Below are 26,443 nucleotides of genomic sequence, written 5' to 3'. Positions count from 1 at the left end.
GTTTTGTTTTCTCGTTGATTTTGTTTTTTTACCAATTAGCTTTTTTTACAACTTTTTTTCAACTGATTGCATCAGTTAAGTTTACCTTTTCCATTTTCTTTGATTTCATCACTTTGGTTTGCTTTTTTGTTTCATTTTATTATTCTTTGTTTTGATTTGCCTATTTTGTTGATTTGCTTTGATTTGCTTGTTTGCTTTGTTTTGTTTCTTTGCTTTGAATTCCTTGTTTGTTTGGTTTTGTTGCTTTGCTTTTATTTGCTTGTTTGTTTTGTTTGGTTCGCTTTGATTTGCTTGTTTGTTTGGTTTCGTAGCTTCAGTTCGATTTCCTCATTTGTTTGGTTTTGTTGCTTCACTTTCATTTCCTTGTTTCATGTGTTTTGTTGCTTTGCTTTCATTTCCTTGTTTGTTTAGTTTTGTTGCTTCACTTTCAATTTGTTGTTTGTTTGATATTGTTGTTCTACTTTGATTTCCTTGTTTACTTGGTTCTGTTGCTTCACTTTGATCTCCTTGTTTGTTTGGTTCTGTTGCTTCACTTTGATCTCCTTGTTTGTTTGGTTCTGTTGCTTCACTTTAATCTCCTTGATTGTTTGGTTCTGTTGCTTCACTTTGATCTCCTTGTTTGTTTGGTTCTGTTGCTTCACTTTGATCTCCTTGTTTGTTTGGTTCTGTTGCTTCACTTTAATCTCCTTGTTTATTTGGTTCTGTTGCTTCACTTTAATCTCCTTGTTTGTTTGGTTTTGTTGCTTCACTTTGATCTCCTTGTTTTTTTGGTTCTGTTACTTCACTTTGATTTGCTGGGTTGTTTGGTTTTGTTGCTTAATTTTAATTTGGCTGTTTGTTTGGTTCTGTTGCTTTGCTTCAATTTTTCTTGTTTGTTTGGTTCTGTTGCTTTGCTTTGAGCTCCTTGTTTGTTTGGTTTTGGTGCTTTGCTTTTATTTCCTTGTTTGCTTGGTATTGTTGATTTGCTTTGATCTTGTTTGTTTGATTTTGTTGCTTCACTTTGTTTTGCTTTTTTCGTTTTGTTGCTTCACTTTACTTTGTTTACTTAGTTTTGTTGGTTTAATATGTTTGATTTTTTATGTGCTTTGTTTTCTTTGTTGCTTTGCTTTTAATTGGCTTTTGTTGAGTTTCTTTGATTTGCTTTTGTTACATTCTTAAAATTGCATGCATTTGTTAAGCTTTGTTTACATTCTTGTCTGTTTTGTATAGTGTCTTCACTTTGCTTTCTTCTTTTGCTTCACTTTGATTTGCCTTTTTTGTTTTATTCCTTTCAATTGTTCTTTTTGGATTCTTTGGCTGCTTTCCTTCAATTTGCCTTTTAATTGTTGCTTTGATTTTTATTTTTTGTCGGTTAGTTTTGTTTCTGTTGCTTTCCCTTTCTTCTTTTTGTTTTGTTGTGCTTTTCTGAGATAATCACCAGGTAAAAGCACTCTGCACTGTCCACCCCAACGTCGGCATTTTCCCACCAGTCTGTTTTGGCTATAATGACTGTTATCTGCTCTGTCTCCACTTCCCACATACACTAGCAGAGATGCCATGACATCCACCCAAACTTTCTATTAGCATGTTCACAGGGAGCATTAGAGGATTACCAGTGCACTACTGGCCTCGGGCATCCTAGCATAAAAAAACGAGACCAGTCCTGTCCCCTTTGTAATTAGCCAGGACAGTGACATCCAACCCACTTTGGCTGAAAGAGAAGGGTAAGGTGTTACAGATGTGCCGTCTGAAGAAATGGCAAGGGATTATAAAGGTTTTAGCCTGAAAGTCAAACATCTATTTTTGTCCCTCTATTTTACCGCAAGACCCGGACACACATCACCGATTCTGCCGACCTTTTCATTGTAAAGTTAAGAGCAAGAAAAGAGGTTAGATAAAGGTGTGTTATTTTTACCCCGGTTAAGCATTGGAGGAACCCCCATTTGGGTTTTAATAAACCTGAGTGACGTTTTCAAGCCAACTTAGCGACATAGATTTCAACCTTCTCCTTCGCAGTCTTTTGAGCGCTGACCTTTGTCTTTGCCAAAAGGTTGTTTCAAATTCTGTTATGAATATATTCAGGCCTTTCTTTGACCGTGTTCTTGCTTCCTCCAGCTCCAGAGTGCTATCCGGGTGGATACAGGACGTTGAAGAACGCATATCGAAGCGTTGATTTCGACTCCACTGAACTTCAAAACACAGCCATACAGGAGCTGATTTGTGATCATTCATTGCCGCCAGGATGGTACCGATTTTCCATTAACAATAAACCAGCAGAAATGCCAACCCGCTGCGTTGAGGTGATTATGGTTCTTGTCTTTTTCTATTCTGCAGTTTTGAACTTCCTACTGGTGGATTAAATCTAATTCGACATCACACATGAAATCAATACTTGTAACCCAAACCTGCTTCCCACTTACTTGATCAGTTTGCAGATTATTGCTACTTGATATTTAGTCAAAATATTTTTGAGAAATTCATCTCTGTTGGCTTAACTGGTGTTCCTCTTGCTTGGTTCAGATCTTATTTTGCTGGTTGTACTCAATTTGTTCAACTAAAAAACATTTTAGATCCATTTCCTTGCCTATTAATTTTGGTGCCCCTCAAGGCTCTGTCTTGAGTCTTCTTTTATTGAATATCTGTATCTTTTTTTTTTTTTTTAGGAAATTCAGTATTAATTTCCATTCAACATAAATGACACCCAGCTTTATTTGCCCTCAAAGCATAATGCTTCACTTTTTGTCCTCTTCTCTCTTGCATTTTTAAGAGGAAATTGGAGCTTAGTTTTCTCAAGGTAAGTATTTAAAAAAGTGAAAGTACTTGTTGTTGTACTAAATCCAATTTAAACATATCCAGCGACTTTCACTCACAAATAACAGTTCCACAATCCTTCATTCTCATCTCATGAGTTTGGGTGTCGTCCTTGATATGAATTTATCATCAGTTCCTTACAACCAACACTACAGCCAGTCTCATAAATGTTTTAGTAATGTCACAATTTGACTGCTGTAACTCTCTTTTATTTGAGTTGCCTTCAGACGCCTATTTAATTACTTAATCCTCCTTTACCAACCTAATTTTCGATGTTTTTTTTATTGGATACATGTTCCTTACATTTATATATCACTTTTCTAGACACTCAAAGCGCTTTACACATTTTTGTGGGGGAATCTCCCCATCCACCACCAGTGTGCAGCATCCACCTGGATAATGCTACGGCAGCCATATTGTGCCAGATCGCACACCACACTCCAGCTGATTGGTGAAGAGGAGAACCAATTACGATATGGGGATGATTAGGAGACCAGTGGGCAAATTTGGCCAGGATACCAGGGTTAAACTCCTACTCAAAGGACAAATCAAAGGACCTGTCCTATTCAAAGAACATCTTGTAATTTTTAATGACCTCGGTGTCTCATCCGAAAGACGGCGCTTACTGAGCATTATAGAGTCCCCTTCACTATACTGGGGCGATAGGACCCACATAGACCACAGGTTGAGCTCCCCATGCTGGTCTCACTTACACCACTTTCAGCAGCAATCTAGCTTTCCTATGTGGTCTCCTATCCAGGTACAGACCGGGCTTAGCTTCAGTTGGGGATCATGTGAGAGTTGCAGAGAACTAGCTGTCGGTCTAGCGCTAGCTGCCGGCTTTTATTTCCAAAGCTGCATAATCTTGCATTGAATCATCTTATTTTTATTATTCATTCATATCTTTTAGAACTGTTTTCTATGTTAAACCTCTGTATTTAGATGATGCTTCTTATATCTTGATTATTATGAATCTCTTCTTATTATTATTAAGATTATGAACTGCGGCCTCTTGATTTTATTCTTGTTTTTTAGATGAACCGCTGTGGTACACAGGCTCCAGTGTGGTTGTCTCTTAAGGACAGCTCTCTGCCGAGGCCTGGAGAGGTTAAGCAGCTTTCGGCTTGTGCAACATGGCAGTTCTTCCACGGAAGCACTAAAGATTGCTGTCTTTTCCGGATCCCGATCTCAGTCCGCAACTGTGGAGAGTTCCTGCTATACTTCCTACAGCCGACTCAAGGTTGCATGGGATACTGTGCAGAAGGTACAGTTCAATACTTTACAAGCATTTAAATTAATTACTATATACACAGTGGCTCAGTGGTTAGCATTGTCGCCTGACAGCAAGAAGGTCACTGGTTCGAGAACCGGTTAGGTCAGTTGGCATTTATGTATGTAGTTTGCATGTTCTCCTCATTCGCGTGGGTTTCTCAGAGGAGCTCAGGTTTCTCCACAGTCCAAACACATGCGCTATTGGTCAATTGGGTAAACTAAACTGGCTGTAGTGTATGTGTGTGCATGTGAGTGTTTATGGGTGTTTCCCAGTACTGGGTTGCAGCTGAAGGGCATTCACTGTTTAAAACATATGCTGGATAAGTTTGTGGTTGATTCTGCTGTGGCGGCCCATGAAGAATAAAGGGACTACGCCGAAGGAAAATAAAATGTAATTAACTATATCTTCATTTTTCATTAAATATTTTTGTTGTTGATTTAATTTAGGCCTTGACAAACTACCAAATGATATACATTCTCATTATCATTTTTATGTATTTGCTATTTTTATAAGTATAAACAAAATAATTTCGTTTTTGTGGACCATTTGATTGATATTTCCAGCAGTTTTATTACTTAAAAAAAATGATATTTTATCTGTTACAAATGTAATTTAATTGTTCACTTTTTAAAATTAGTTTTAAAATGCATCGTAATATTTTAAATACAATTTTTTGTTGTGGTTTTAAACAAACTAACAAATATTGTCTTTTTTTATGTCTCATTATAATTTTTATTTATATTGCATTTTAATTGATTAATTTATTTAAATATTGGAAAGAAAAAGGAATGCAAAACAACTGGGAAAAAAGCAAAGTAAAGTGAAACTAAAACAAAGCAAGGGAATGCAAAAAAATACCACAAAAAAAAAAATCTAATAAAACAGAAACAACAAAGATCAAAGTGAAACAACAACAAGCAAAAACTGCTCATGAAGCTAAAATTAAGTTAAACAAACATCCTGTTGCACTACTACAATTGATTTTGGTTTAATTGTTAAAAAAAAAGAAAATAAAATCGTCTTAAATGAGAATCTAAAATATTTTATAGCATACTTTAAAAAATAAAGATTATTTAGTATTCAGAAATGTTTTATTTTTAACATTTTTTATAAATTGGTCTTAGACTTCATATACTTTCAGATTTTTCATAGTATATGTACAGTATTAAGTCCAGTACTTTTACCATAAACCGACATATTAATCATTTAGTAGAGGCTGATATTTTAGAAATTAGGGGATGTGCTGAAGAAAATGCATTGCACATAACAAAAATAAAACAAAACATGAAAAAATGCAAAACTATATTTATACACAAAACATAAAGCAGACAAAGCAAAAAAACAAAAAAAAACAATCAAGTTAAGCTTGAAGCTCAAAACAAAGCTAAGCCAAAACACAACAAAACAAAAACAAAAGCATATCTATCTATCTATCTATCTATCTATCTATCTATCTATCTATCTATCTATCTATCTATCTATCTATCTATCTATCTATCTATCTATCTATCTATCTATCTATCTATCTATCTATCTATCTATCTATCTATCTATCTATCTATCTATCTATCTATCTATCTATCTATCTATCTATCTATCTATCTATCTATGTCTGTCTGTCTGTCTGTCTGTCTGTCTGTCTGTTTTGAGGTGAAACCACAGCTTAAACATTAAAAAAAAAATGTAAACAAAAAATGAAACTGCTTTTTCAGCAACTCAGTCTCAGCAGCATAATTTATCATTCACCGGCAATAGATTTATAAACCCCGAACAAGACTTCCACTAGTGGAAAAAATAATGAAGAGTTTCTTTTGGGCCGTTCAATAAAACACCTGTAGATGTTTGAGCCCAGAGAGAAACTACAGTCTCTTTTGCAGCTTGATGATCAATATTTCTCTTTCTCCAGCCGTGTTTCCTCTCTGCCTTTTCAAACTTCATCTCCCGGATCCATATAAATGACTGTATCATCAAGCGTGAGCGAGAGTCTTTTGGTCATTTTTAGTTTGGGATCGATTGCTAAGTGGCCGGAGTTCTGCGGCAGGGAGAGAATTAGATTATTGAAGTCATGTAGCAATATTTCACAGATTTATGATGCTTCCATGACGGATACAGGAAATAGGGAAAGTGCTTGAGTTTAGGAGGTTTGGCAATGCTTGAAAGTCAATGCTTTATTTCACATTGCTATAGTTTAAACTGACATATAAATCAGATTGATGTTCTGCCATAAATAATTATTTATACAGTTGAGGTCAAAATTATTATCCCTCCTATTACATTTTAATTATTCTAATTCAATTTCTGTTTAATGGAGAGATGTGTGGACACATTTCTAAACATAATACTTTAACTCATCACTAATAACTTATTTTCTTTTATTTTTGTATAATATTTAGTATTCAATAATAATAATTTTGACTTTATCTACATACACATATTGTAATACCCTGCCTAAACAAATAAATATGTAAAATTAGAAAAAAAAGTAGATACAAATCTGTCCGAAATAACAAAACAAAACATTTAAAAGCATATTTAATAAAAAGATGATTCAGTCAATAAATAGAACATTAACAGAATAAACATTTGAAATCATTCATTGAAATCGAAGAGTGTTCGTGAGCTTCTCAATTTTATTTATTTGTTTATTTTTTTGATTGATTTATTGATCAGTTGATCATTATTTATTTAATAAATAAAACCCAATTTGTTAAATTTAGTTAGTTTCAATTGTGTAAAGCGGCCTTGAATATCTTAAAAATAATATTTATTATTTACAAAATAATTACAAACTTAAAACACAACTTATATTGTACACATTCGTTCATATTATTATTTATTATGTGTTACTGTTGTTATAACTATGACCATTAATCACAATAAAAAATAATTATAAAATAAAATAATAGGAAAATACAATTACTATAATTATTTTATTATATTAAAATTAATTGTTTAATATAATTTTTTATTGTCTTTGTATTTTAATTAAGTAAATAATAATCATAATAATAATAATAATAATAATAATAATAACATCATTAACCATTATTATTGTTTTGATTATTTTCATTTAGTTATTAATAGGAAACAACCATTAGATAAACTTTGTTTCTTTTAATATTTTGCATAAATAAAAAATATATATATTTTTCATTGTTTTTTATGATAAAGACATCATCACTATTATCATTTATGTATGATTTCATTTTAAATAGTCATTAAAAGTAGTAAATTGAAAAAATTGTATTTGTTAAAATGTTTCATCTTGTATTAAAATTACTAATATTTTTTACTATATAAATATATATATATATATATATATATATATATATATATATATATATATATATATATATATATATATATATATATATATATATATATAAATAAAATGTATGTATGTACGTATGTTTGTAATTTATTAAACGTTTAATAATAATACTGACCATTTATTTATTTATTTCGTTTTTTATTCATGTAAATTTTAATAATAATATATAAATATGAAGTCTTTATGTCTTCTTGTAACGGTAATGTGACACTGACAACAGGGGTGCGGATCCAAATGCAGGTTTATTAGCGAGGTCAGGTAAACAATGGTCAACACGGGCAAAAAGATTTATAAAGGCAATCCAGAGTTTTGTCAAATATACAGGCAGATGGTCAGAAGGCAGGCAGCAGACAGGAATACACAGATAAACAAGGCGAGGATCAAAACACGACAAAACAAGACAAAGGAAACGTGTTGTAATGTCAGTTAAACGAATAACAAGACTCAGCAATGAGTGTCTCAAAGTGAGCCGAATATATGTGTGTGTAATCAGTAATTGAGCAGCGTCAGCTGTGAGAGTGTAATCAGTCAGGATCTGGAACCGGTTGTGTGTGTGTGTGGTACATGACGGGTTTTGTAGTCCATTATGAGGCAGAATTGTAGTTTGAATGTGTTTGAGTGTAAATGTTTTCCAGTGACCTCTAGTGGTTAGATCGCTGGTGATGGTGACACTTCTGAAGATAGAAAAATTCAATTATAAAAGTAATGCATCCTGTTTAATTTAGATTCCTTTTTAAATATTTCCCGGGAAATGTTTAACAGAGCAAGGACATCTTTCACAGTATTTCCTTTGGGAAGAAGTATTGTTTTCTTCTGGAGAATTCTTATTTCTTTTAAATATTAATGCATTTTAAATATTAATAATAATGGAAAACTTTTTTGTTTAAATGTGTGTTGAAAGTTTTTTTCTCTCTCCATTAAACGACACTTGGGAAATATTTTTAGTTTTGCCTACAAATGTATATATTTCATATTTATTCATTATTTAATAAAAAACAAACTCACAAAAATGACATTTGCTTGTTTGATTTATTTAGTTGTTTCACCATACACCCGTAAATCCTGCCCACCTGGTGAAACTGAAGTCAACGGTGTGTGTAAAGGTAAGCTGTTCTCAATTTCATCAATGTCATGTTAGCTCCATATGTTCTTGTATCCACTTTACATTTCATCTACTGTATTTTATTTTTTTATTAATTTTTAATGTGTGAAGCGAACGTCCCCTCTTTACCCTCTAAACCGGTGGTTTCGGCTGAGCTGGTGGGCAGCAGCGTCCATCTGCGCTGCTCTTTCCCTGGGGTGTTGTCCGTGTGGCCGCTGGGCTTTCAGGTGGTGTGGGCCCGATACTCCTCCAACACCATGAAGGTGGAGATCAGACGAGAAACCACCACTCGACTCTACTCACTGGCAGAAATGGACGGACTGCACTTCAGACTCGGAGAAACGGTACAAGAAATCACTTTAAAACTTGTACACACCTGCACTAGTTTAGCACTGACGCTAGATATCACTTAATGAAAAACCTAAATATACTGGTACATGTGACAAGACTTTAGACATTCACTTGTTAAATGGAAGAAGATGTAATCCACACGCTTGTCCCTTGTGTATTCATCACACAAGCTTTTCCACTTCATCACAAAAACACCAAAAGTTTTTGCAGGACAAAGTTGAAGTAGAATTTTGCGATAATTTGGGATATTTTTATTACATTAAGCACCATTAAGTCAATATATTTTTCTCCTGTTTGCAAATTCGAAATAATAAGTGAAAACATAAATATTGTCTGTACTTAAAATGAAAATGTGCTCATAATTTTACTCAATCATTCTAACCTCATACATTCATTCATTTTTGTTTCGGCTTAGTCCCTTTATTAATCAGAGGTCGCCACAGCGGAATGGACCACCAACTTATCCATATATATTTTACGCAGCGGATGCCCTTCCAGCTGTAACCCATCACTGGGAAACACCTGTACACTCTCATACACACACACACATACACTACGGACAGTTTAGTTTACCCATTTCACCTATAGCGCATGTCTTTGTACTTGTGGGGGAAACTGGAGCAGGCAGAACATGCAAACTCCACACAGAAATGACAACTGACCCAGGCAAGGCTCAAATAAAAAATAACCTTCTTGCTGTGAGGCGATCATGCTACCCACTGCACCGCTGTGATGCCCCCATTCTACTATAGCTTGTTTTTTTTTGTTTTTTTGTTAGTTATTTATTTTAATTAATTAATTTAGATTTTTTTTATTATGTGACATGAAACTTTTCATTGAATCTTATGTGCTTGACTGTTTTGTTTTTGAGCGACACCAAGTTTAGGTCACATACAGTAATGTGAGCGTGAACCATATTGGCAATCTCATCAGCTGTTTCCATCCAGAGATGCAAATTTGATTCATGAAACATTTGCGAATAAATCACAGTTTTCGCCCAACAACTCAAAGAGAACAAAATAGTCAGTTCCTGATAAACTGGCAGCAAAAATTATTTCATGGAATGAAATGAAATGCTGAAATGCAGTATGCTGTGGTAGAAGAAGACACTGTGGGCCTTTTTTATATATAATTAATCACTTGTGCTTTGAACGTTCGGCTTTTGGAGACTTGAGATTGCTTTTTAGGAGCAGAGCAGCTCAAGTAAGTTGACGACGGACTTTGGCTAAAGGATTTTAGAATGACCAAAACAACATTTCAGATGTAACATTTCAAATTATGAGCACATCTTTATTTTAAGTACAGAAAATATTTATGTTTTCATGTATGATTTTAAATTTGCTTAAAGCAGAAAAATATGCTTTAGCTGCTTAATGATGGTTAATGTAATGAAAACATACCAAATTTTGTGGAAATCTTCTGTGATTTGTATTTTCCTTCTTCTGTGGCATAAATAATGCGCTCCAGACATTCACGTCTCAGCAGACCAAGAAAGGCAAAAAGGTTTTCTAGTCACACTGACCTTTGACTTCTCTGAGTTCAAAAAGTGTTCGAGCGGAAATGAGACCTGGTGAGGAAAGAGTAAAGGTCAAACTGAGACCACATGTGTATACAAACCATAAAGAACACAACGGTGGAACATTTTTCTCCATGATTTGTTCAGTTTGACGTGGGGTTTGAAGGAGATTCGAGTCTTAGAGTCTGTGTTTCTCTACCTGTGGTCATTAAACCACTTATGTTTGTTCGTCTAAAGGGTCTCGTCGTCTGTGGTTTTCTTAAACATGTCTCACAGCTGGATTTAGTCAAACTCACATGCAAACACACCTTGAACTCGATGTGATTCCCTTATAGAGGCAAAAGTGCCCTGAAAATCCTCCATGCACACACAAAATTCAAACAAATGTGCTGCGTTTCAGTACCATACATGGTGTTAATTAATGATGATGTCCATCAAACATGCATTATGGGGGAGAAAAATCATATTTAGCCCCGGATTAACTTTTTCATTTATACATTTTTGTATTTTATTATTAATATACAAACTATTTCATTATCATATTGTAACTTGTCATATTGGCTATAATATGTAAATTATAATTTTTTTTGTTAATAGTTGGTCTTTAAATTAACAAAATCTTAAATCTTAATAAATAGAATAAAAATCTAAATTAATTCTAACATACAGTAAATGTGAGGAAAGTTTAGTTACAAACAATTAAAATTTTATTTTTAAAATAATACCTTTCAATGTGTACATGATTTATATACATATATACATACATACATATGTATTTTTCAAAAAAGTAATTATTATATATATATATATATATATATATATATATATATATATATATATTTTTTTATATATATATATATATATATATATATATATATATATATATATATATATATATATATATATATATATATATATATATATATATAATTAAAAATGTATATATAATAATTACTTTTTTTTAAAATATAAAATAATAAATGTAATTGTAAAATATTTAGTATTTATATTGCATTTATCGTGTATTACCATACACCTTAAGTGCTTCACAACCATGAAGGGGTCTCTCCACACCACCACCAGTGTGTAGCATCTACTTGGATGATGCATATTGCCACTGGACAATGGCGCCAGTGCGCTCGCCGCACCAGCTATTGATGTGGTGGAGAGACAGTGAAAGAGCAAATTCGGTGGGGATTGGGAGGCCATGATCGTAAGAGACGATGGAGGGAATTTGGCCACCATTTTACGAGAAGTGCCATGGAATTTTCATTGACCCCAGGGAGTCAGGACCTTGGTTTTACGTCTCATCTGAAAAACGGTGCTCACTAACAGTACAGTGTCCCCCTTCACTTTACTGGGGCATTAGGACTCACACAGACCGCAGGTTGAGCACCCCCTGCTGGCCTCACTAACACCACTTCCAACAGCAATCTAGTATTCCCATGTGGTCTCCCATCCAGGTACTAACCAGGCTCAGCCCTGCTTAGTTTCAGGGAGTTACCGGTCTTGGGGTGCAGGGTGATGTAGCTGTGGCAATCTACATCTATTACAAAGAGTTTTATTGATTATCATATTTAATATATTCATTTGTTGTTACTTTAATACTTTAAATTTTCAAATTATTATTGTCATTGTTAAAAAAGGGATTTATTCATAAATGTCATGTATTTTATTAAATAACAATATGATAAATATAAACAATAAAAACAATTACAACATAAATGTGAATGCATTTATTAAATATTATTATCATTTTATATATTTTTGGATCATTATAAATGTTAAATTGATTGTAAAATAAACATCATCATCAGCATTATCAGAAATATGATTATGATAAAGTAATAATTAAATGTATGTAAATAATAATCAATTATAACAAATTCTTAATAATAATAATAATAAGGGCTGCATGGTGGCACATTGGGTAGCGCTGTTGGCATTTCTGTGTGGAGTTTGCATGTTCTCCCCATGTTGGCGTGGGTTTCTTCCGGGTGCTCCGGTTTCCCTCAAAGTCCAAACACATGCACTAGGTGAATTGGGTAAGCTAAAGTGTCCATAGTGTATGAGTGTGTATGGGTGTTTCCTAGTGATGGGTTGCAGCTGGAAGGGCATCCACTGCATAAAACATATGCTGGATAAGTTGGCGGTTCATTCCGCTGTGGCAACCCCCATGATTAATAAAGGGATGAAAAGAAAATGAATGAATGAATAATAATAATATTACTTTCGAATATGTACACAGTTATTTTTATTCAAATATTTAATAGCTAAATACATTATTACAACTATAATTTTACAAATGTTAATCCACTTGATTCCCTTTTTGTTTTTAAATTAGAAATTTGAATATTTAAATATTGCATTTTAATAAATATTACAACATTCAAATGAATTTAACAGAAAAGTGCATCCTCATTGTTGTCAGTCGCGTGTTGTTACAGTAGCACTCAGTGGCGATGACCTTCCTGACAGTGTGTCTATGTGTGTGATGTCAGTTCTCCTGCAGTGTCTCTACCTTCCTGCTAAACTCCTCCAGCTCACAGTTGGCCTCCAAAGAGAGCGTCGGGTTTTTTGCGGGAATTAAGGTAAATCCGGCTTCATCTAATTCTTTATAATTATGATGGATCATGCGCCGTTCACTTCGCCTGAAACTATAATTACAGCTAAACACACACTGAAACATGGCAAAGATTCTGCCGCATAAGATCTGCTTGATTGACTCTGTTTCTGCAGTTTGTTCCAGATGTCCTGCAGATTCGCGAAGACGCCAGAAAGCATGTTTTGACCGTTCACAGCACGGTCCCCATACCCTGCCATGGGTTTGAACACAACCGCCGCTGCAAAGTGGCCCTCGCTCTCAGTGTGCGGGAGTCAGGTGAGGGTTTTAGTGTAGGAGTGACAGGAACCCTTGTTTGTGTTTGGTCTTTTATTAAAAAGCATATATTTATGACCTTAAACAAACACTTTTTTTGAAAATAGCCTCATTTTACAACTAATCTAGAGTTAAACACATGAGTTTGACCATTTTTGAATGCATTCAGCAGATTCTCGAGTGTAGCTGGAGCAATTTTTGCTTAGCTTACCATTGATCATTAAATCAAATTAGACCATTAGCATATTTAAAAGCTGACCAAAGAGTTTTGATAATTTACTTATTTAAAGCGTCTTCTGTAGTTACACTATGTACATTGCTAAGCATGTATAAGTACACCCCTCACAAATCTAAAATTAATATTTTTAATTGGAAGCTATATTTGTGCATATACATTAGATTAGTCAATACTGAAGCCAAATCTGGAGCTCATCTAACAAAATGACTTACCATAACGGTCCAAAAAACTAGTACACCCAATTTTATATGTTATAGAAAAAATAATGAATATAAGAAAAATCAAGAAAGCAAAATTAAAAAAATGCTTTAAAAAGGTGTTGTAGTTTTGAATTTAACTGTATTATCTTTTAATTTCTAAATATGTTTGGTGACTAAAATATTATTATAATAAATATATCTGTTAATAAATCTGTTTTGTTTCAGTGCACCAAAATACATTGCCTATATTAATTTTCAGAATGGGGTGTATTCACTTATGCTGAGCACTGTATGATGACAAACTGAAAATGAAGTTGATATTATCATTGTTCCTGCTTCTGCCATGGTACAGCAACAAAGTTCCTAGATTATTACGCCAAAATGAAAGTATAGTTCTAAGCCTTATCTGCCTGGAAAATAGCAACTTTTAATTTGACATCAGTCGTAGTACACGATGCAAGCTTGAAATAGGAAAATTGTCGAAATCCGATTCCATGATCTATGCTAAGCTAAGCTAAAAGTGCTTTTAACAGGCCTAGAGAATAGAACTGATGATTTTTTTATTATTATTGTTATATATCCTTAAGATTTACCTTAAGGTTTTCTTAAGACACACATACATTTTTTATTTATTTTTATTTATTTATTTATTAAGTTGACTTTGTACAAAACTAATATTTAAAAGAAAAAGGATTTCATTCACACTTAACATTTTAAAACTTTGTATCTTTTCCCCTGATAAACTTTGTAATGGCTGTTTATTATTAAATATTTTTTTTTAAATCATACATTTTCTTATGCCACTTTTATGATTTTTTTTTTGTGGTAAATTATATTCCCATGTATTATTATTATTATTATTTTATTATTATTATAATAATAATAATTATTATTATTATTATTATTATTATTATTATTATTATTATTATTATTATTATTATTATTATTATTATTATTATTACAAACACTAATAATATATTTTTCCCTATGAGCATTTTTATTTATTTACTTAAGGTTTTAATTTCACAATATTTTTTTTCTTGCCACTTCTATGAAAACAGTTTCCAATGAAGTTTTTTATATTCCCACATTGATATTGGAAGTAGTAGTAGCAGTCGTAATAATAGTAGTATTAGTAATATATTTACAGATATTAAAATAATTTTTTTTATTGGCTATCAAATATTTCTTTGATGGAATGTTTTTCTAATTATTTATTTATTATTACAATTATATATATATTATGAGATTCATTCATTTATTTTCTTTTCGGGTTAGTCCCTTTATTAATCTGGGGTTGCCATTGCGGAATGAACCACCAATTTATCCAGCATATCTTTTTCGCAGCGGATGCCCTTCCAGCTGCAACCCATCACTGGGAAACATCCATACACTCTCATTCACACACACACATACACTACGGACAGTTTAGCTTATCCAATTCACCTATAGCGTATGTCTTTGGACTGTGGGGGAAACCGGAGCACCCGAAGGAAGCCCATGCGAACACTGGAAGAACATGTATACTCTACACATAATTGCTAACTGTCCCAGCTGAGGCTCGAACCAGTAACCTTCTTGCTGTGAGGTGATTGTGCTACCCACTGAGCAAACTGTGTGTAATTTTTTTTTACTATCAATCCGATCACTTTTTGTCTTTACTATATGCATTTGTACTCATAAATAATGACACAAATATCTCCTCATGGTGTCAACCATATGCATCTTAGACCTAATCTCTGAAAGTCACATAAATGTGCATAAACTATCCTTCCCTTCTCAAGAGCACGTTGCCTTTGAATATTTGGTATAGCGATGATTCTGCTGATTTAATCTCCCTCCTCAGACAGTGTAATGGTGGAGGTGTCAAACGTGGCCTTGTCATCCTGCGTTGTGGAGCTACTGTCCCAGCCCTGTCGAAGCAGCGTCTGTGCTCAGGCCACTGTGACGCTCACCGCTGTTACCGATTTCACTCGGGACGGGAACCGGGTCAGTTTTCTGTCCGCTCAGCCCATTGAAGGAAGTCCTCGCCTCTGGAGGGGTTACAACCCACCACCGCTGAAGGTCAGACAAAACATCCCAGAAGTTCAGATTTGCTGCTTGAGTGGGTTTGTGCTTAATTAATAACGTTCTTTTAAGAAAATAAACTCAGGGTTCTCTTTAAAATGCTCCTCAGGATAATGAAGCACCCATGTGTTTATTTGTATAATGCCTTGACTTCTTGTCATCATTTTTTCCTTTTTTTGTCCTCAATGTTGTCCCAACACCAATTGATTAAGATATCTTAATCAATTTTTACTAATTTAAGTGGATTGAACATATAAAAATCAAGATGTCCCTCAACAAATAATGAATTTTGTTGTTTCAACTCATTTTAAATAAAGTAAATTTTTAGATTTTAAAATACAGTAGTCAAAATTTGAATCAAAGTTGTCCCAAACCTATTCAACAACACCCATTCTTGTCCTAGGACAATTTTGAAAAACATTTTTGATACACTTCAAATGTTGACTACTGTAGTTTGAACAAGAAGTGTAGGGCAAACCAACTAAAACAAAGGTAATTCGCACATGGAAGTCCTAAAGGTAAAAAATGATGGCTTGATGCTGCGTAAGCCCTGCTACCACAAGTAAACTGTAAACCTAGTAATATTTGTGAAGAAAATTGTTATTTTTTTCTGTATTTTTGGAGAAAAGATTAGTAAATATTATTATTCAAGTATAAGTATTTTTAAAAACTGTTATGTTATAGATTTAAAGTCAAGCCAATATTTAAACAGTCAATGGTTGGAGAAAATTTTGAGTTTAAATATTATTTTTTTAAACTCTTTTAATTTTATTTTCATTAAAAAAACCTTCATGCATGGAGTACCACCTAAATGCTTACAAGAAAGAGATGGACCATATGTCAAAGTACTCTTGGAAGTACTTAGTGAATTTAGCTTACTACAAAAGGAACTCTAAACTCTACCTTCCACTCAACCCATCTAACATTGATTAATATTTTTATGGATTGTTCATAAAAAGTAAAAAAGGCATACATGAATAACATTAACAGTTATAATATGGAACTGGCTGGGACAAAATAAATAATAATTGAAGAAAGGTGTACAGGGGCAATTAAACTAAAAGAGGCATTATTAAACAATTATAAGATAATTCTAAAATAAATAATGAAATAAAATAGATTAATTAATTAACATTTTTATGTCTTGTAAAACTGTATCAGTTCAGTCTATTTGGAAAAACAATATAAAGGGTTCCCAAATCTTGTTAAAAATGTACAAGTTTCATTTTTAAAGGCAATGTCAAGCAATTGTTCTAACATTCAGCCCTGTTACCAAAGTATATCAAATAATTTTGATTATTTAGGAGAAATGTTAGTAAAATATTACATTACATGTTTATTCACTTTTATGAATATCACTAAACCTTCAAGGCTGTTATCCAAGTTACTGTAAGAAAAAAAAAGATTGAGTTTGTTTCAATAAAAGCAATATTGAGCTAATATTCAAACATTCAGTTACCGTAGTAAAAAAGTAGTTTCTCAGTTATTTAGACTTTTTTATACTAGTACTTTTTTTTTTTTTACAAACATTATAATGTTCATCACATTTCGTCACCTTAGAATTATAAGGTTCTATCTACCTTTTTTGTTAAAATTGAGTTATTGACAAATTCTTAATAAATGACAACTTATTTACATTATGGGATGTTTTTTTATAAGTTGTTTACATTTCAGACATTTTATTTAAAAAAAAAAAACAAATGTTACACACATACTGTTTGCTATGGAATGCAAACTCTTTAAAGCTCATTATTTCAAAATCATTCAGAACGCAGATAATTCCTTATAACTCCAAGGTGACCATTTCTTAAATACTCTTCCTTGAATACCAAAGCACCTATTTTCCCTATTATTTAGAAAAATATTCTGAAAATATTTATTTTTCTCAATTTTTACAATCATTTTAATGCTGGTTGAAGGTTACTGCAATTTTTTTGAAAAAATATCATGCTAATGTTCAAATATTCATCCCTCTTACCAATGTAATAGTTTCTCAGTTATTTAGAGAAAGATTAAGCCTGTTACAAAAGCTTTTGTCAGGAAAAAAAGATCAAACTTCTTTTTTTGAAAGGATAATTGCGCTAATGTTCAAATATTCATCCCTGTTACCAATGCATATATTGTCTCTGTTATTTATGAGAAAGACTAGTTAACTTATTTTTATTTTTTTTGTTCCATTTTTACAAACATTTTAATGTTGGTTGCATTTGGTAAACATTTAACCCTGTTTCAAAAGTTATTGTAAGAAAAAAGAATATTGCGCTAATGTTCAAACATTCATCCCTAAATACCACAGCACATATGTCCCTGTTGTTTAGGAGAAAATTTGATAAATATTTGTTTTTCACAATTTTTAGAAACATGGTAATGTTGGTCTCATTTGTTAAATATTCAACCGTCTTACAAAAGTTATTGCAAGAAAAAAAAAGAACAAACTCCTTTTTTCGAAAGGAATATGATGCTAATGTTCATACATTCAGCCCTGTTACCAATGCATATTTTTTTTTCTGTTATTTATGAGAAAGACTAGTAAATGTTTATTTTTTGTACCCTTTTTACAAACAATTCAATGATGGTTGCATTTGTTAAACATTCAACCCTCTTACAAAAGTTATTGTAATAAATAAATGTATCTTTTTTTATATAATGTTGCGCTAATGTTCAAATATTAATCCCTGAATACCAAAATATTTTTCCAGTTATTTAGGAGAAATATTAGTAAATATTTACTTTTCACAATTTTTACAGACATTGTAATGTTGGTCTCATTTGTTAAATATTCAACCCTCTTACGAAAGTTATTGTAAGAAAAAAAAGGTCTAACTACTTTTTTTGAAAAGATAAATACAATAATTTTCAAACATGCATTCTTGTATATGTACTATTTTCTCAGTTATTTAGAAAAAAACTGGTAAATATTTTTAATAAATATTGTAATGTTGTTCGCATTTGTTCAATGTTATGTAATTTTATCATAAGAGGAAAACAATAAAGTGAATATTGAAAATAAATCTATAATTTTATGCAAATGGTTACCAAAATAAAGTTGTTAAGTAGTTGTTAAGTAAGTTGTTATTGTTAAATGGAATATTCAGCTATTTTTTTTTTTTTTGTAAAAGAATTGGAGAAACAGAAAAAAAAAAGTTGACATACACCTTTTTTTTTTAAACATTTTTCCCATTCTCCCTCTCTGTTAATTTAGACTTACGTAAAAATGAAGACCATTTAATAAATATTAAATTTTTTTACTACATGTATTTGAATTCATGTTTTCACTTCAAAATAAGTGGTTGTCATAATCAGTGTGGCATCCAGCGCAGGTCAGGTTTGGTCGTAATTCTTCAAATATGAAATGTTCTGTAACCCTGCCTTACAGCTCTCCTAATTGACCCCTGCTGAAGGAAAGAAAGAGCCTCTAATAAGCCCGGCACTGAAGAGACAGACAAGAATGCAGTAACTAAAAGAAAGAAACATAAACAAACACAGACCGTCATTCTACTTAAATAATGTGTCACCACCGGCCCCAGACCACCATCTGTGTTGTCTGTAAACATGAAAGAGACTCGGTGCCCTTTAATAATAGGAAGAGACTATACCCGGCTGCATTATAATTAGATGGCAAGGCTCTGCAATGATTATCCCCATCAGTGCATTCTAAATTGTAATTTTTTTTTTGAGAGAATAGCCATGCTAAATTGTCTTCCCAAGGTGATTGCACGACTTTTTGTGAAAATGAAGGGGTATTGAATGCATTATTACCAATTTCTTTCATTTTATCCATGCAGATCACAGTTCAAGATGTTCCAACAGCGACCTGTTACTCCCTGACTGACCCTCACATCATTACTTTTGATGGCAGGTAAAATATTTATGAGTTTCCAGACAATGAGCTCCTTTCTTTAGGCTCAACTAGTAAAAGATTTATTTTTCATCCAACAACTTTAAAGTTGTGCTGTTCTTTCCCATTGAGTCTACAAATTTACAAAATTTTATTAACACTAATTTTTGAATTGTTCTTGATCCCTTCTAATTATATGGATTTAGTTTAGTGACTCTTACAAGACATTCTTTATGGAGCCGAATAAGTCTCAAAAATAATACATTTACAAAGTACATTTTACAGCACGTTTCGCATAAAAAATCCAATTTGTAAAAGACACAATTTGTGAATTCACAGGTAAAAATCATGAATATTTTTTCCTAATAAGTTGGATTTGTGTAATTATCAATTGTGTTTTGAATTAGCGAATTGCATTTGTGCATTTTTAATCATGATTTGAATTTGAGTTTTTTTTGTGCGTTTTTTTAATCGTGTTTTGAATTTATGAGTTGGATTTGTGCATTTATTAATCATGTTTTGAATTTGTGAATTGGATTTGTGCATTTTTTTATCTTATTTGGAATTTACGTATTGGATTTGTGCAATTTTTAATAGCTTTTTGAATGTATGAGTTGGATTTGTGCGATTTTTAATCGTGTTTTGAATTTACGTATTGGATTTGTGCGTTTATTAATCATGTTTAGAATTAGCAAATTGGATTTGTGCATTTTTTTATCGTGTTTTGAATTTATGAATTGGATTTGTGTATTTTTTAATCCTGCTCTGAAGTTATGAATTGGATTTGTTTGTTTTTAAATCGTGTTTTGAATTTGCGAATTGGATTTGTGTATTTTTTAATCCTGCTCTGAAGTTATGAATTGGGTTTTTGCGTTTTTTAATCGTGTTTTAAATTTACTAAATGTATTTGTGCATTTTAATTATGTTTTGAATTTACAAATTGGATTTGTGTATTTATGAATTGTGTTTTGTATGTACAAATTGGATTTGTGTGATTTTTAATTGTGTTTAAAATTTACAAATTGGATTTGTGTGTTTTTTAAATTGTGTTTTAAACTTACAAATTAGATTTTGTAAATGTGAAATGTGTTGTGGATGTATGGATTTTATTTAGTAAATGTATTATATAAGACTAATCTAGCTCCAAAGTTTTTTGCTCCTGGGGTTATTTCAGCGTATGTTTTTAAAATTTTACCTGACATACTCTGGTAAACAATGGCATTAACAATAACAAGGTTTTATGTTTGATTCCCAAGGAGCACAACAAATTATATGGAGAGTTTTTATTTTATTTATTTGTTATTTGTACTGGAGATTGTAAAACCTTCTAGACTGCATTTCTTTATTTAACTAAGCGACTTTTTATACGGCAAATGCTGACAGGAAATTTGAAAGTTGTGGTTTCGATTATCAAGAAGCACTTTGCTCTGCTTTTGCTCTGGATGAAGTAAATGGTCCTTAATAGTCTATGATTGTTTAAACATGAACTCAGTAACTTTTACATTAGAGACGCCAGGAACACTGACTGGGAACTGGGACTGGAAACACTTGCACTGAATACCAATAAAACGAAGGTTGTTGGTTTGACTCTCAAGGAGCACAACATATTCCCTAAAGCTTATTTTATTTCCTTTTCTGGCATTTGAGTTGGAAATTGCGAGTTCAAGATCTCTGATTTTACGTTCTGGTAAAGCATTGCACTAACAACTCCAAGGTTGTGGGTTTTATTCCCAAGAAGTACAGTTAATTTACGTGAAGGCTTTTTATCTCATCTTGTTTCTACTTTTACCTAACTGATGCTGGAAAAGCATTGTTTTAGCTGTCAGTGCCAAGGCTGTAGTTGTGGATTTCTAAGAAGGGCAGTAAATTTGATGCTGATTGATATATGGTTGGTACATTTTGAAACCGGAGGGTTTATTTATTTATTTTTAATTAATTTGCATTTACACTAGACTGAAGTATTATAACATGAATCATGTGGCTTTTACATGTCAGATGTTGGTAAAACATAATCAATTTGCAGAAAACTATTTTTTTTTTTTTAAATTTTTTAATGATTCTAGATAGCATGTTATAGATTTGTACATGCTGGATGGCTTTCCATGACAGATGCTCAGATGGTACATTTTCAGTTAATGAGACAGAAATGTAAAGGTCACTTTTTAGATTTCAGATTTGTGTGGCAAGTTTTATCATTTGTCCTCTTTGCATTTGGTTCATAAGGAGGGATCTTTTGAAGATATAAATGTATGTCACGGATCAAAATGTCCAACCCTTGCTCTAATACATTTGATGGAATCCTTAAAATATGTCATAACTAGCTCCGTTCTTTCTTATATTTTAGATGGTAAAGCATTGCACCGGTAAAGGTCGCGGGTTCGATTCCCAAGGAGTACAATGAATGCACCAAAGGCTTTTTATTTCTCTCTTTGGCATTTACGCCGGACATTTTGAATTCTTCTAGATCGCCTATGATTATTCCGACATAAGTCGTGTGACTTTTACATGACAGATGCTCAAATGGTACGTTTTCAGGTAATGAGGCAGAAACGTAAAGGTCACTTTGGATTTCAGATTTGTGTGGCGCAGATTTAGCACTTGTACTCTTTGAATTTGGCTCAGAAGGAGAGATCTTTACAAAAGTGTACGGGAACTGTCCTCATTAGCGGATATGTCCTTGACAGACGCCGGCCCTGTGCCACAGTTTCCTCCAGTAGAGAGGCGCATATGGCCTGAGTGGACAATAGATATGGATTTAAATGCACACTATAGAGAGATGTATTGAGCAACGTGTGTTTACAGCCATGCCAAACGTACACAGCAGTAACCGCAAAGTGTCATGGTCACCATCAAAGTAAATGATGCTGAAAGTGTCCTGTGAAAATTACTGCCTCTATTTCGCTCTCTCCGTCTCTTTCTCTTTTTTTACCACAGTTCTTTTTAAGTGGACTCTTTTTTTCCTGCCTCTACTCCACTTTGCTATTAAGTTCAAGCAAGCCTCTGAGATGTTGTATTCAGCTACTGTCTTGACTTCAGGGATTGCTTAAAGAGTGCACATGGAGGTTTTTGAAATTAATTTCGCTTTAATAACCTTGACTTTTTGGAGTAATACTGGATGTGTCTTTGTTTATCTACGAGGTTAAATATGTGTTGATGTGTACACCTGTGCAACTGCTCATTAAAGCAAATTTGTAATCAGCCAATCACATGGCAGCAACTTACTGCATTTAGGCATGTAGACATGGTCAAGACGGTTACCAGAATGGGGAGGAAAGGTAATTTAAATGACGTTGAACGTGGCATGGTTGTTGGTGCCAGACTGGCTGGTCTCAGTATTTCAGAAATTGCTGATCTACTAGGATTTTCATGCACAATCATCTCTAGGGTTTACAGAGAATAGTCAGAAAAAGAGAGAATATCCAGTGAGCGGCAGTTCTGTTGATGCAAATGCCTAGTTGATGCCAGAGACCAGAGGACAATGGCCAGACTGGTTCCAGCTGATAAAAAGGCAACAGTAGCTCAAATAACCACTTGTTACAACCAAGGCATGCAGAAGAGCATCTCTGAACGAACAGCTCGTCCAACCTTTAGGCGGATGGACTACAGCAGCAGAACACCACACCACTCTTGTCAGCTAAGAACAGGAAACTGAGGCTACAATTCACACAGGCTCACCATGGCTGCCGTCACACCATCCAAGTGGATGCTGCACACTGGTGGTGGTATGGGGAGACCCCCCTCATGATTGTGAAGCGCTTCAGGTGTATGTCCGTACACAATAAATGCGCTAAATAAAAACACAAATTACAAATAAATGCAGCCTTGGTGAGCAGATTACCCAACAAGCTTTGTAAGGTCAAAAACTGAATGATCGAAATCATCTGAAAGTGAGTGATTCAAAAATCAGTTTTATGTCAATTGGCATTGAAGCCAATCCGCTTGTTAAGTGTGACGTCACGCGAAGCGGCTTCCGGGTCCAAGCGCTCTGTTCAACTGAATGGGGAGACTCATGAAATGGTGATAATGAACGTTTACAAAGCGATTTAATGCTTTCCAAAATCACGATCGCAATATATATGTCCATGCCTAATATCCGATGGCCAGAAAGTGATAATTTTTTTAGAAATTGTTACATTTTTGGTATTTGTTATGCAGCAAGCCCAGAGATTGTTTTGTACACTACGATTTTATATAAAATTAACTTTAATGTGTGATAGGAATAAAACATGATCATTAACAAATGATTTCTCCACTCAAATGAATGACGGCTTGGACCCGGAAACTCTTTCCAAAGTATACATACGTCACAAACACGTCACCACTTAACAAGTGGATAGACATTAAATTGATATCTAACATTGGTGTCTAAAAACAGGTAAAAAAAAAATCAATAACAGGACTGTTTACATGCATTGTAGAGATACACAATACATTGTAATGTTGTAATTGAATTTTCAGATGAATGAAACTTTTTTTACTCTAAAGCCTCTTTTCCAATGCACTCGACAAGCAACAGACCGGAAGTCATTCATTTCCAATGGAGAGTAGTACGGGAGCTGCATGGGGTTCTGATCATCTCCATATGTGGTAAATTCAAATCCGATTTGAGCTGCAGATCCATTAAAATATTTGAACTCCTGTGACTAGACGGTATGCAGACCGGATATGATGTATTTCAGTGTTGTCCAAGCAGGTCCAGATTTTTTCATTATTTTTGGAATCAGAAAAAAATGTCTATATTAAAAAAATGAGTAATGAAAAATAATGTTTTTTATGTTGTCTCCACATTCCCTCCAAAATTTTTAGAGTTTCTAGTATTTATTCGTTCAACCACGGTGAATGCACAGAGAATAAATGCTCTTGCTTTTGTTCTCCTTTATTTCGGACACTGCGAGAACAGCGTCTCTCCCATGGTGCATGACAAAACTGTATAGTCTGGGCGACAGCCACAAAGGAGCGTATTCCAACAGTCATCTCGAAATGTTGTGTGCAGTGGAAAGGCGGCTTAATACTTTTTTGTGTTTTTATTTTAGTGGTTAAAAAGGCATCAATGTGTGGATGTCAAATGGATCCCAAGGTTTTGACATCAAATTGATTAGAATTTAAATGTTTTTGACTGTTTTGACAGTATACATGACAGTACATCTGAAATCCCCAGTATTTACAATGACAAGCAAGCTTCATTAACAAATACAATGCAAGTACTTAAACCATATTTTCTCTCCCAGGCGGTACGAGAACCAGCAAACAGGCACATTTTTGCTTTATAAGAGCACAAAGCGTGTGTTCGAGGTCCACACGAGGCAGTGGGATTGTGGAAGCCGGCATTACGCCGTGGCTTGTACCTGTGGAGTGGCTGCTCGAGAAGGCAATGAGGTCGTGACCTTTGATATGTGCAATGGGCAGCTGCAGGAAACACGTCCACACTTGTCTATCAAGGTCTTAGGAGCATCTGTGACCAACCGGATTAAGATCCACGAGACGCATCAAGGGAAGAAAGTCACGGTATGGATGCATTCCAATACATTGGTAGCTAGTAAAATTGTAAGTAATAATAATAATAATAATAATAATAATAATAATATATATATATATATATATATATATATATATATATATATATATATATATATATATATATATATATATATATACAACAGTTCTGTCTGGTTCTCAAATCTCAAATTGGCTAATAGCTGTGGGATATTCTGCAATATCAGAACTCCTACAGCCTCTTTACCCTTTGTGTATTACTCCGCCCACATACAGCCAGCAAAAAGCAGACACTACAGATCTAAAGTTTAAAAGATGCACGCTCAACTGTTTAACTGTCAGCTTATAATTTGAATCCGGAAGAAAGTATTTCCTCATACAAAAGGGTTTTTGAGACTCTCCATGTTTGATTTTGTTTTTATATGCACAATTATGCCGTCAAACTGTTGTATAAACGCAATATCACACTCGTAGCAGTGCGATATGGCTGTATATCGGCACTGGTGGGCGCACTGCTGCTCATATATATATATATATATATATATATATATATATATATATATATATATATATATATATATATATATATATATATATATATATATATATATAAATATAATATATGATTTTTCTTATATAAATATAAGAAATATGTACTTATGCAGCAGCAAAAACAATCAAATCAAGAAAATAAAGTTTCACTTTTGAATGAAAAAGTTTTGAAACTCATAGTATTGCATGGATTAGAAGTAATAGTCAATAGACTGTGTGATATCTCATTTACATGCAAACGCAGGAAATCCCAGACACGCTCACTGTGAAATGTATACAGTTCAAGTTTAAGACAGGCAGATTTTCAATTTCTCTACAAAATTGCCTGAAAAGTAAATACGGATCTCATCCAAGCGACTGATATTTTTTTTCTGCAAAAGGATTTTAAAGTGCTCGGTCTCCACAGACCATTGGTCTGTCAGTGCAGCAGATGTTGTCATTGTTGCATTGTGAGACGGTTTGAATGAGCAAGTGTTTTGTGATGGCTAAATTAATCAAGATTTGTAATATTTTGATGTAGTCTCCTGACAAATTGCCACTAATATCCTCACAGCCAGGTGGGAGGGAAACGAGATCTTTTACTAACTAATGCGCATTTAGTTTATGATTGAAGTTGTATCAAATGCTAGATTAAATTATGTAATTCTCCTTTACATTCGTGAAAAGGAAGTGGAACTTTATATGTGTGTGAGTGTGTATAAAATATAAATATAATTGTAAATGTAAATAAAAAGGATTTTTAACATGGTACATGGAAAAAAAATCTGTAATATATTGTACTTTGACACTAAACACCTACCATTCATATTTAAAG

The 26,443-nt window shown here is 33.2% G+C and overlaps 1 protein-coding gene across 1 annotated transcript in view; it reads left to right on the top strand.

The window, feature by feature from the left end:
• si:ch211-246m6.5 overlaps positions 1 to 26,443 on the top strand; it is a 116,314-nt gene that overhangs the window by 8,246 nt on the left and 81,625 nt on the right. The window contains exons 2-10 of the mRNA XM_087304092.1: positions 2,095 to 2,279; positions 3,826 to 4,054; positions 8,432 to 8,497; positions 8,608 to 8,840; positions 12,865 to 12,954; positions 13,103 to 13,244; positions 15,526 to 15,743; positions 19,532 to 19,605; positions 24,813 to 25,089. Coding sequence (XP_087160218.1) covers positions 2,095 to 2,279; positions 3,826 to 4,054; positions 8,432 to 8,497; positions 8,608 to 8,840; positions 12,865 to 12,954; positions 13,103 to 13,244; positions 15,526 to 15,743; positions 19,532 to 19,605; positions 24,813 to 25,089 — 1,514 coding nt within the window. The remainder of the gene's footprint in view (positions 1 to 2,094; positions 2,280 to 3,825; positions 4,055 to 8,431; positions 8,498 to 8,607; positions 8,841 to 12,864; positions 12,955 to 13,102; positions 13,245 to 15,525; positions 15,744 to 19,531; positions 19,606 to 24,812; positions 25,090 to 26,443) is intronic.

Source organism: Danio rerio, chromosome 22 (genome assembly GCF_052040795.2).
Source record: "Danio rerio strain M-AB ecotype USA chromosome 22, GRCz13ab, whole genome shotgun sequence".
In the NCBI taxonomy this organism is placed as follows: domain Eukaryota; kingdom Metazoa; phylum Chordata; class Actinopteri; order Cypriniformes; family Danionidae; genus Danio; species Danio rerio.
Note: the sequence above shows the minus strand (reverse complement) of the source record. Positions and strands in the feature narration are given on the sequence as shown.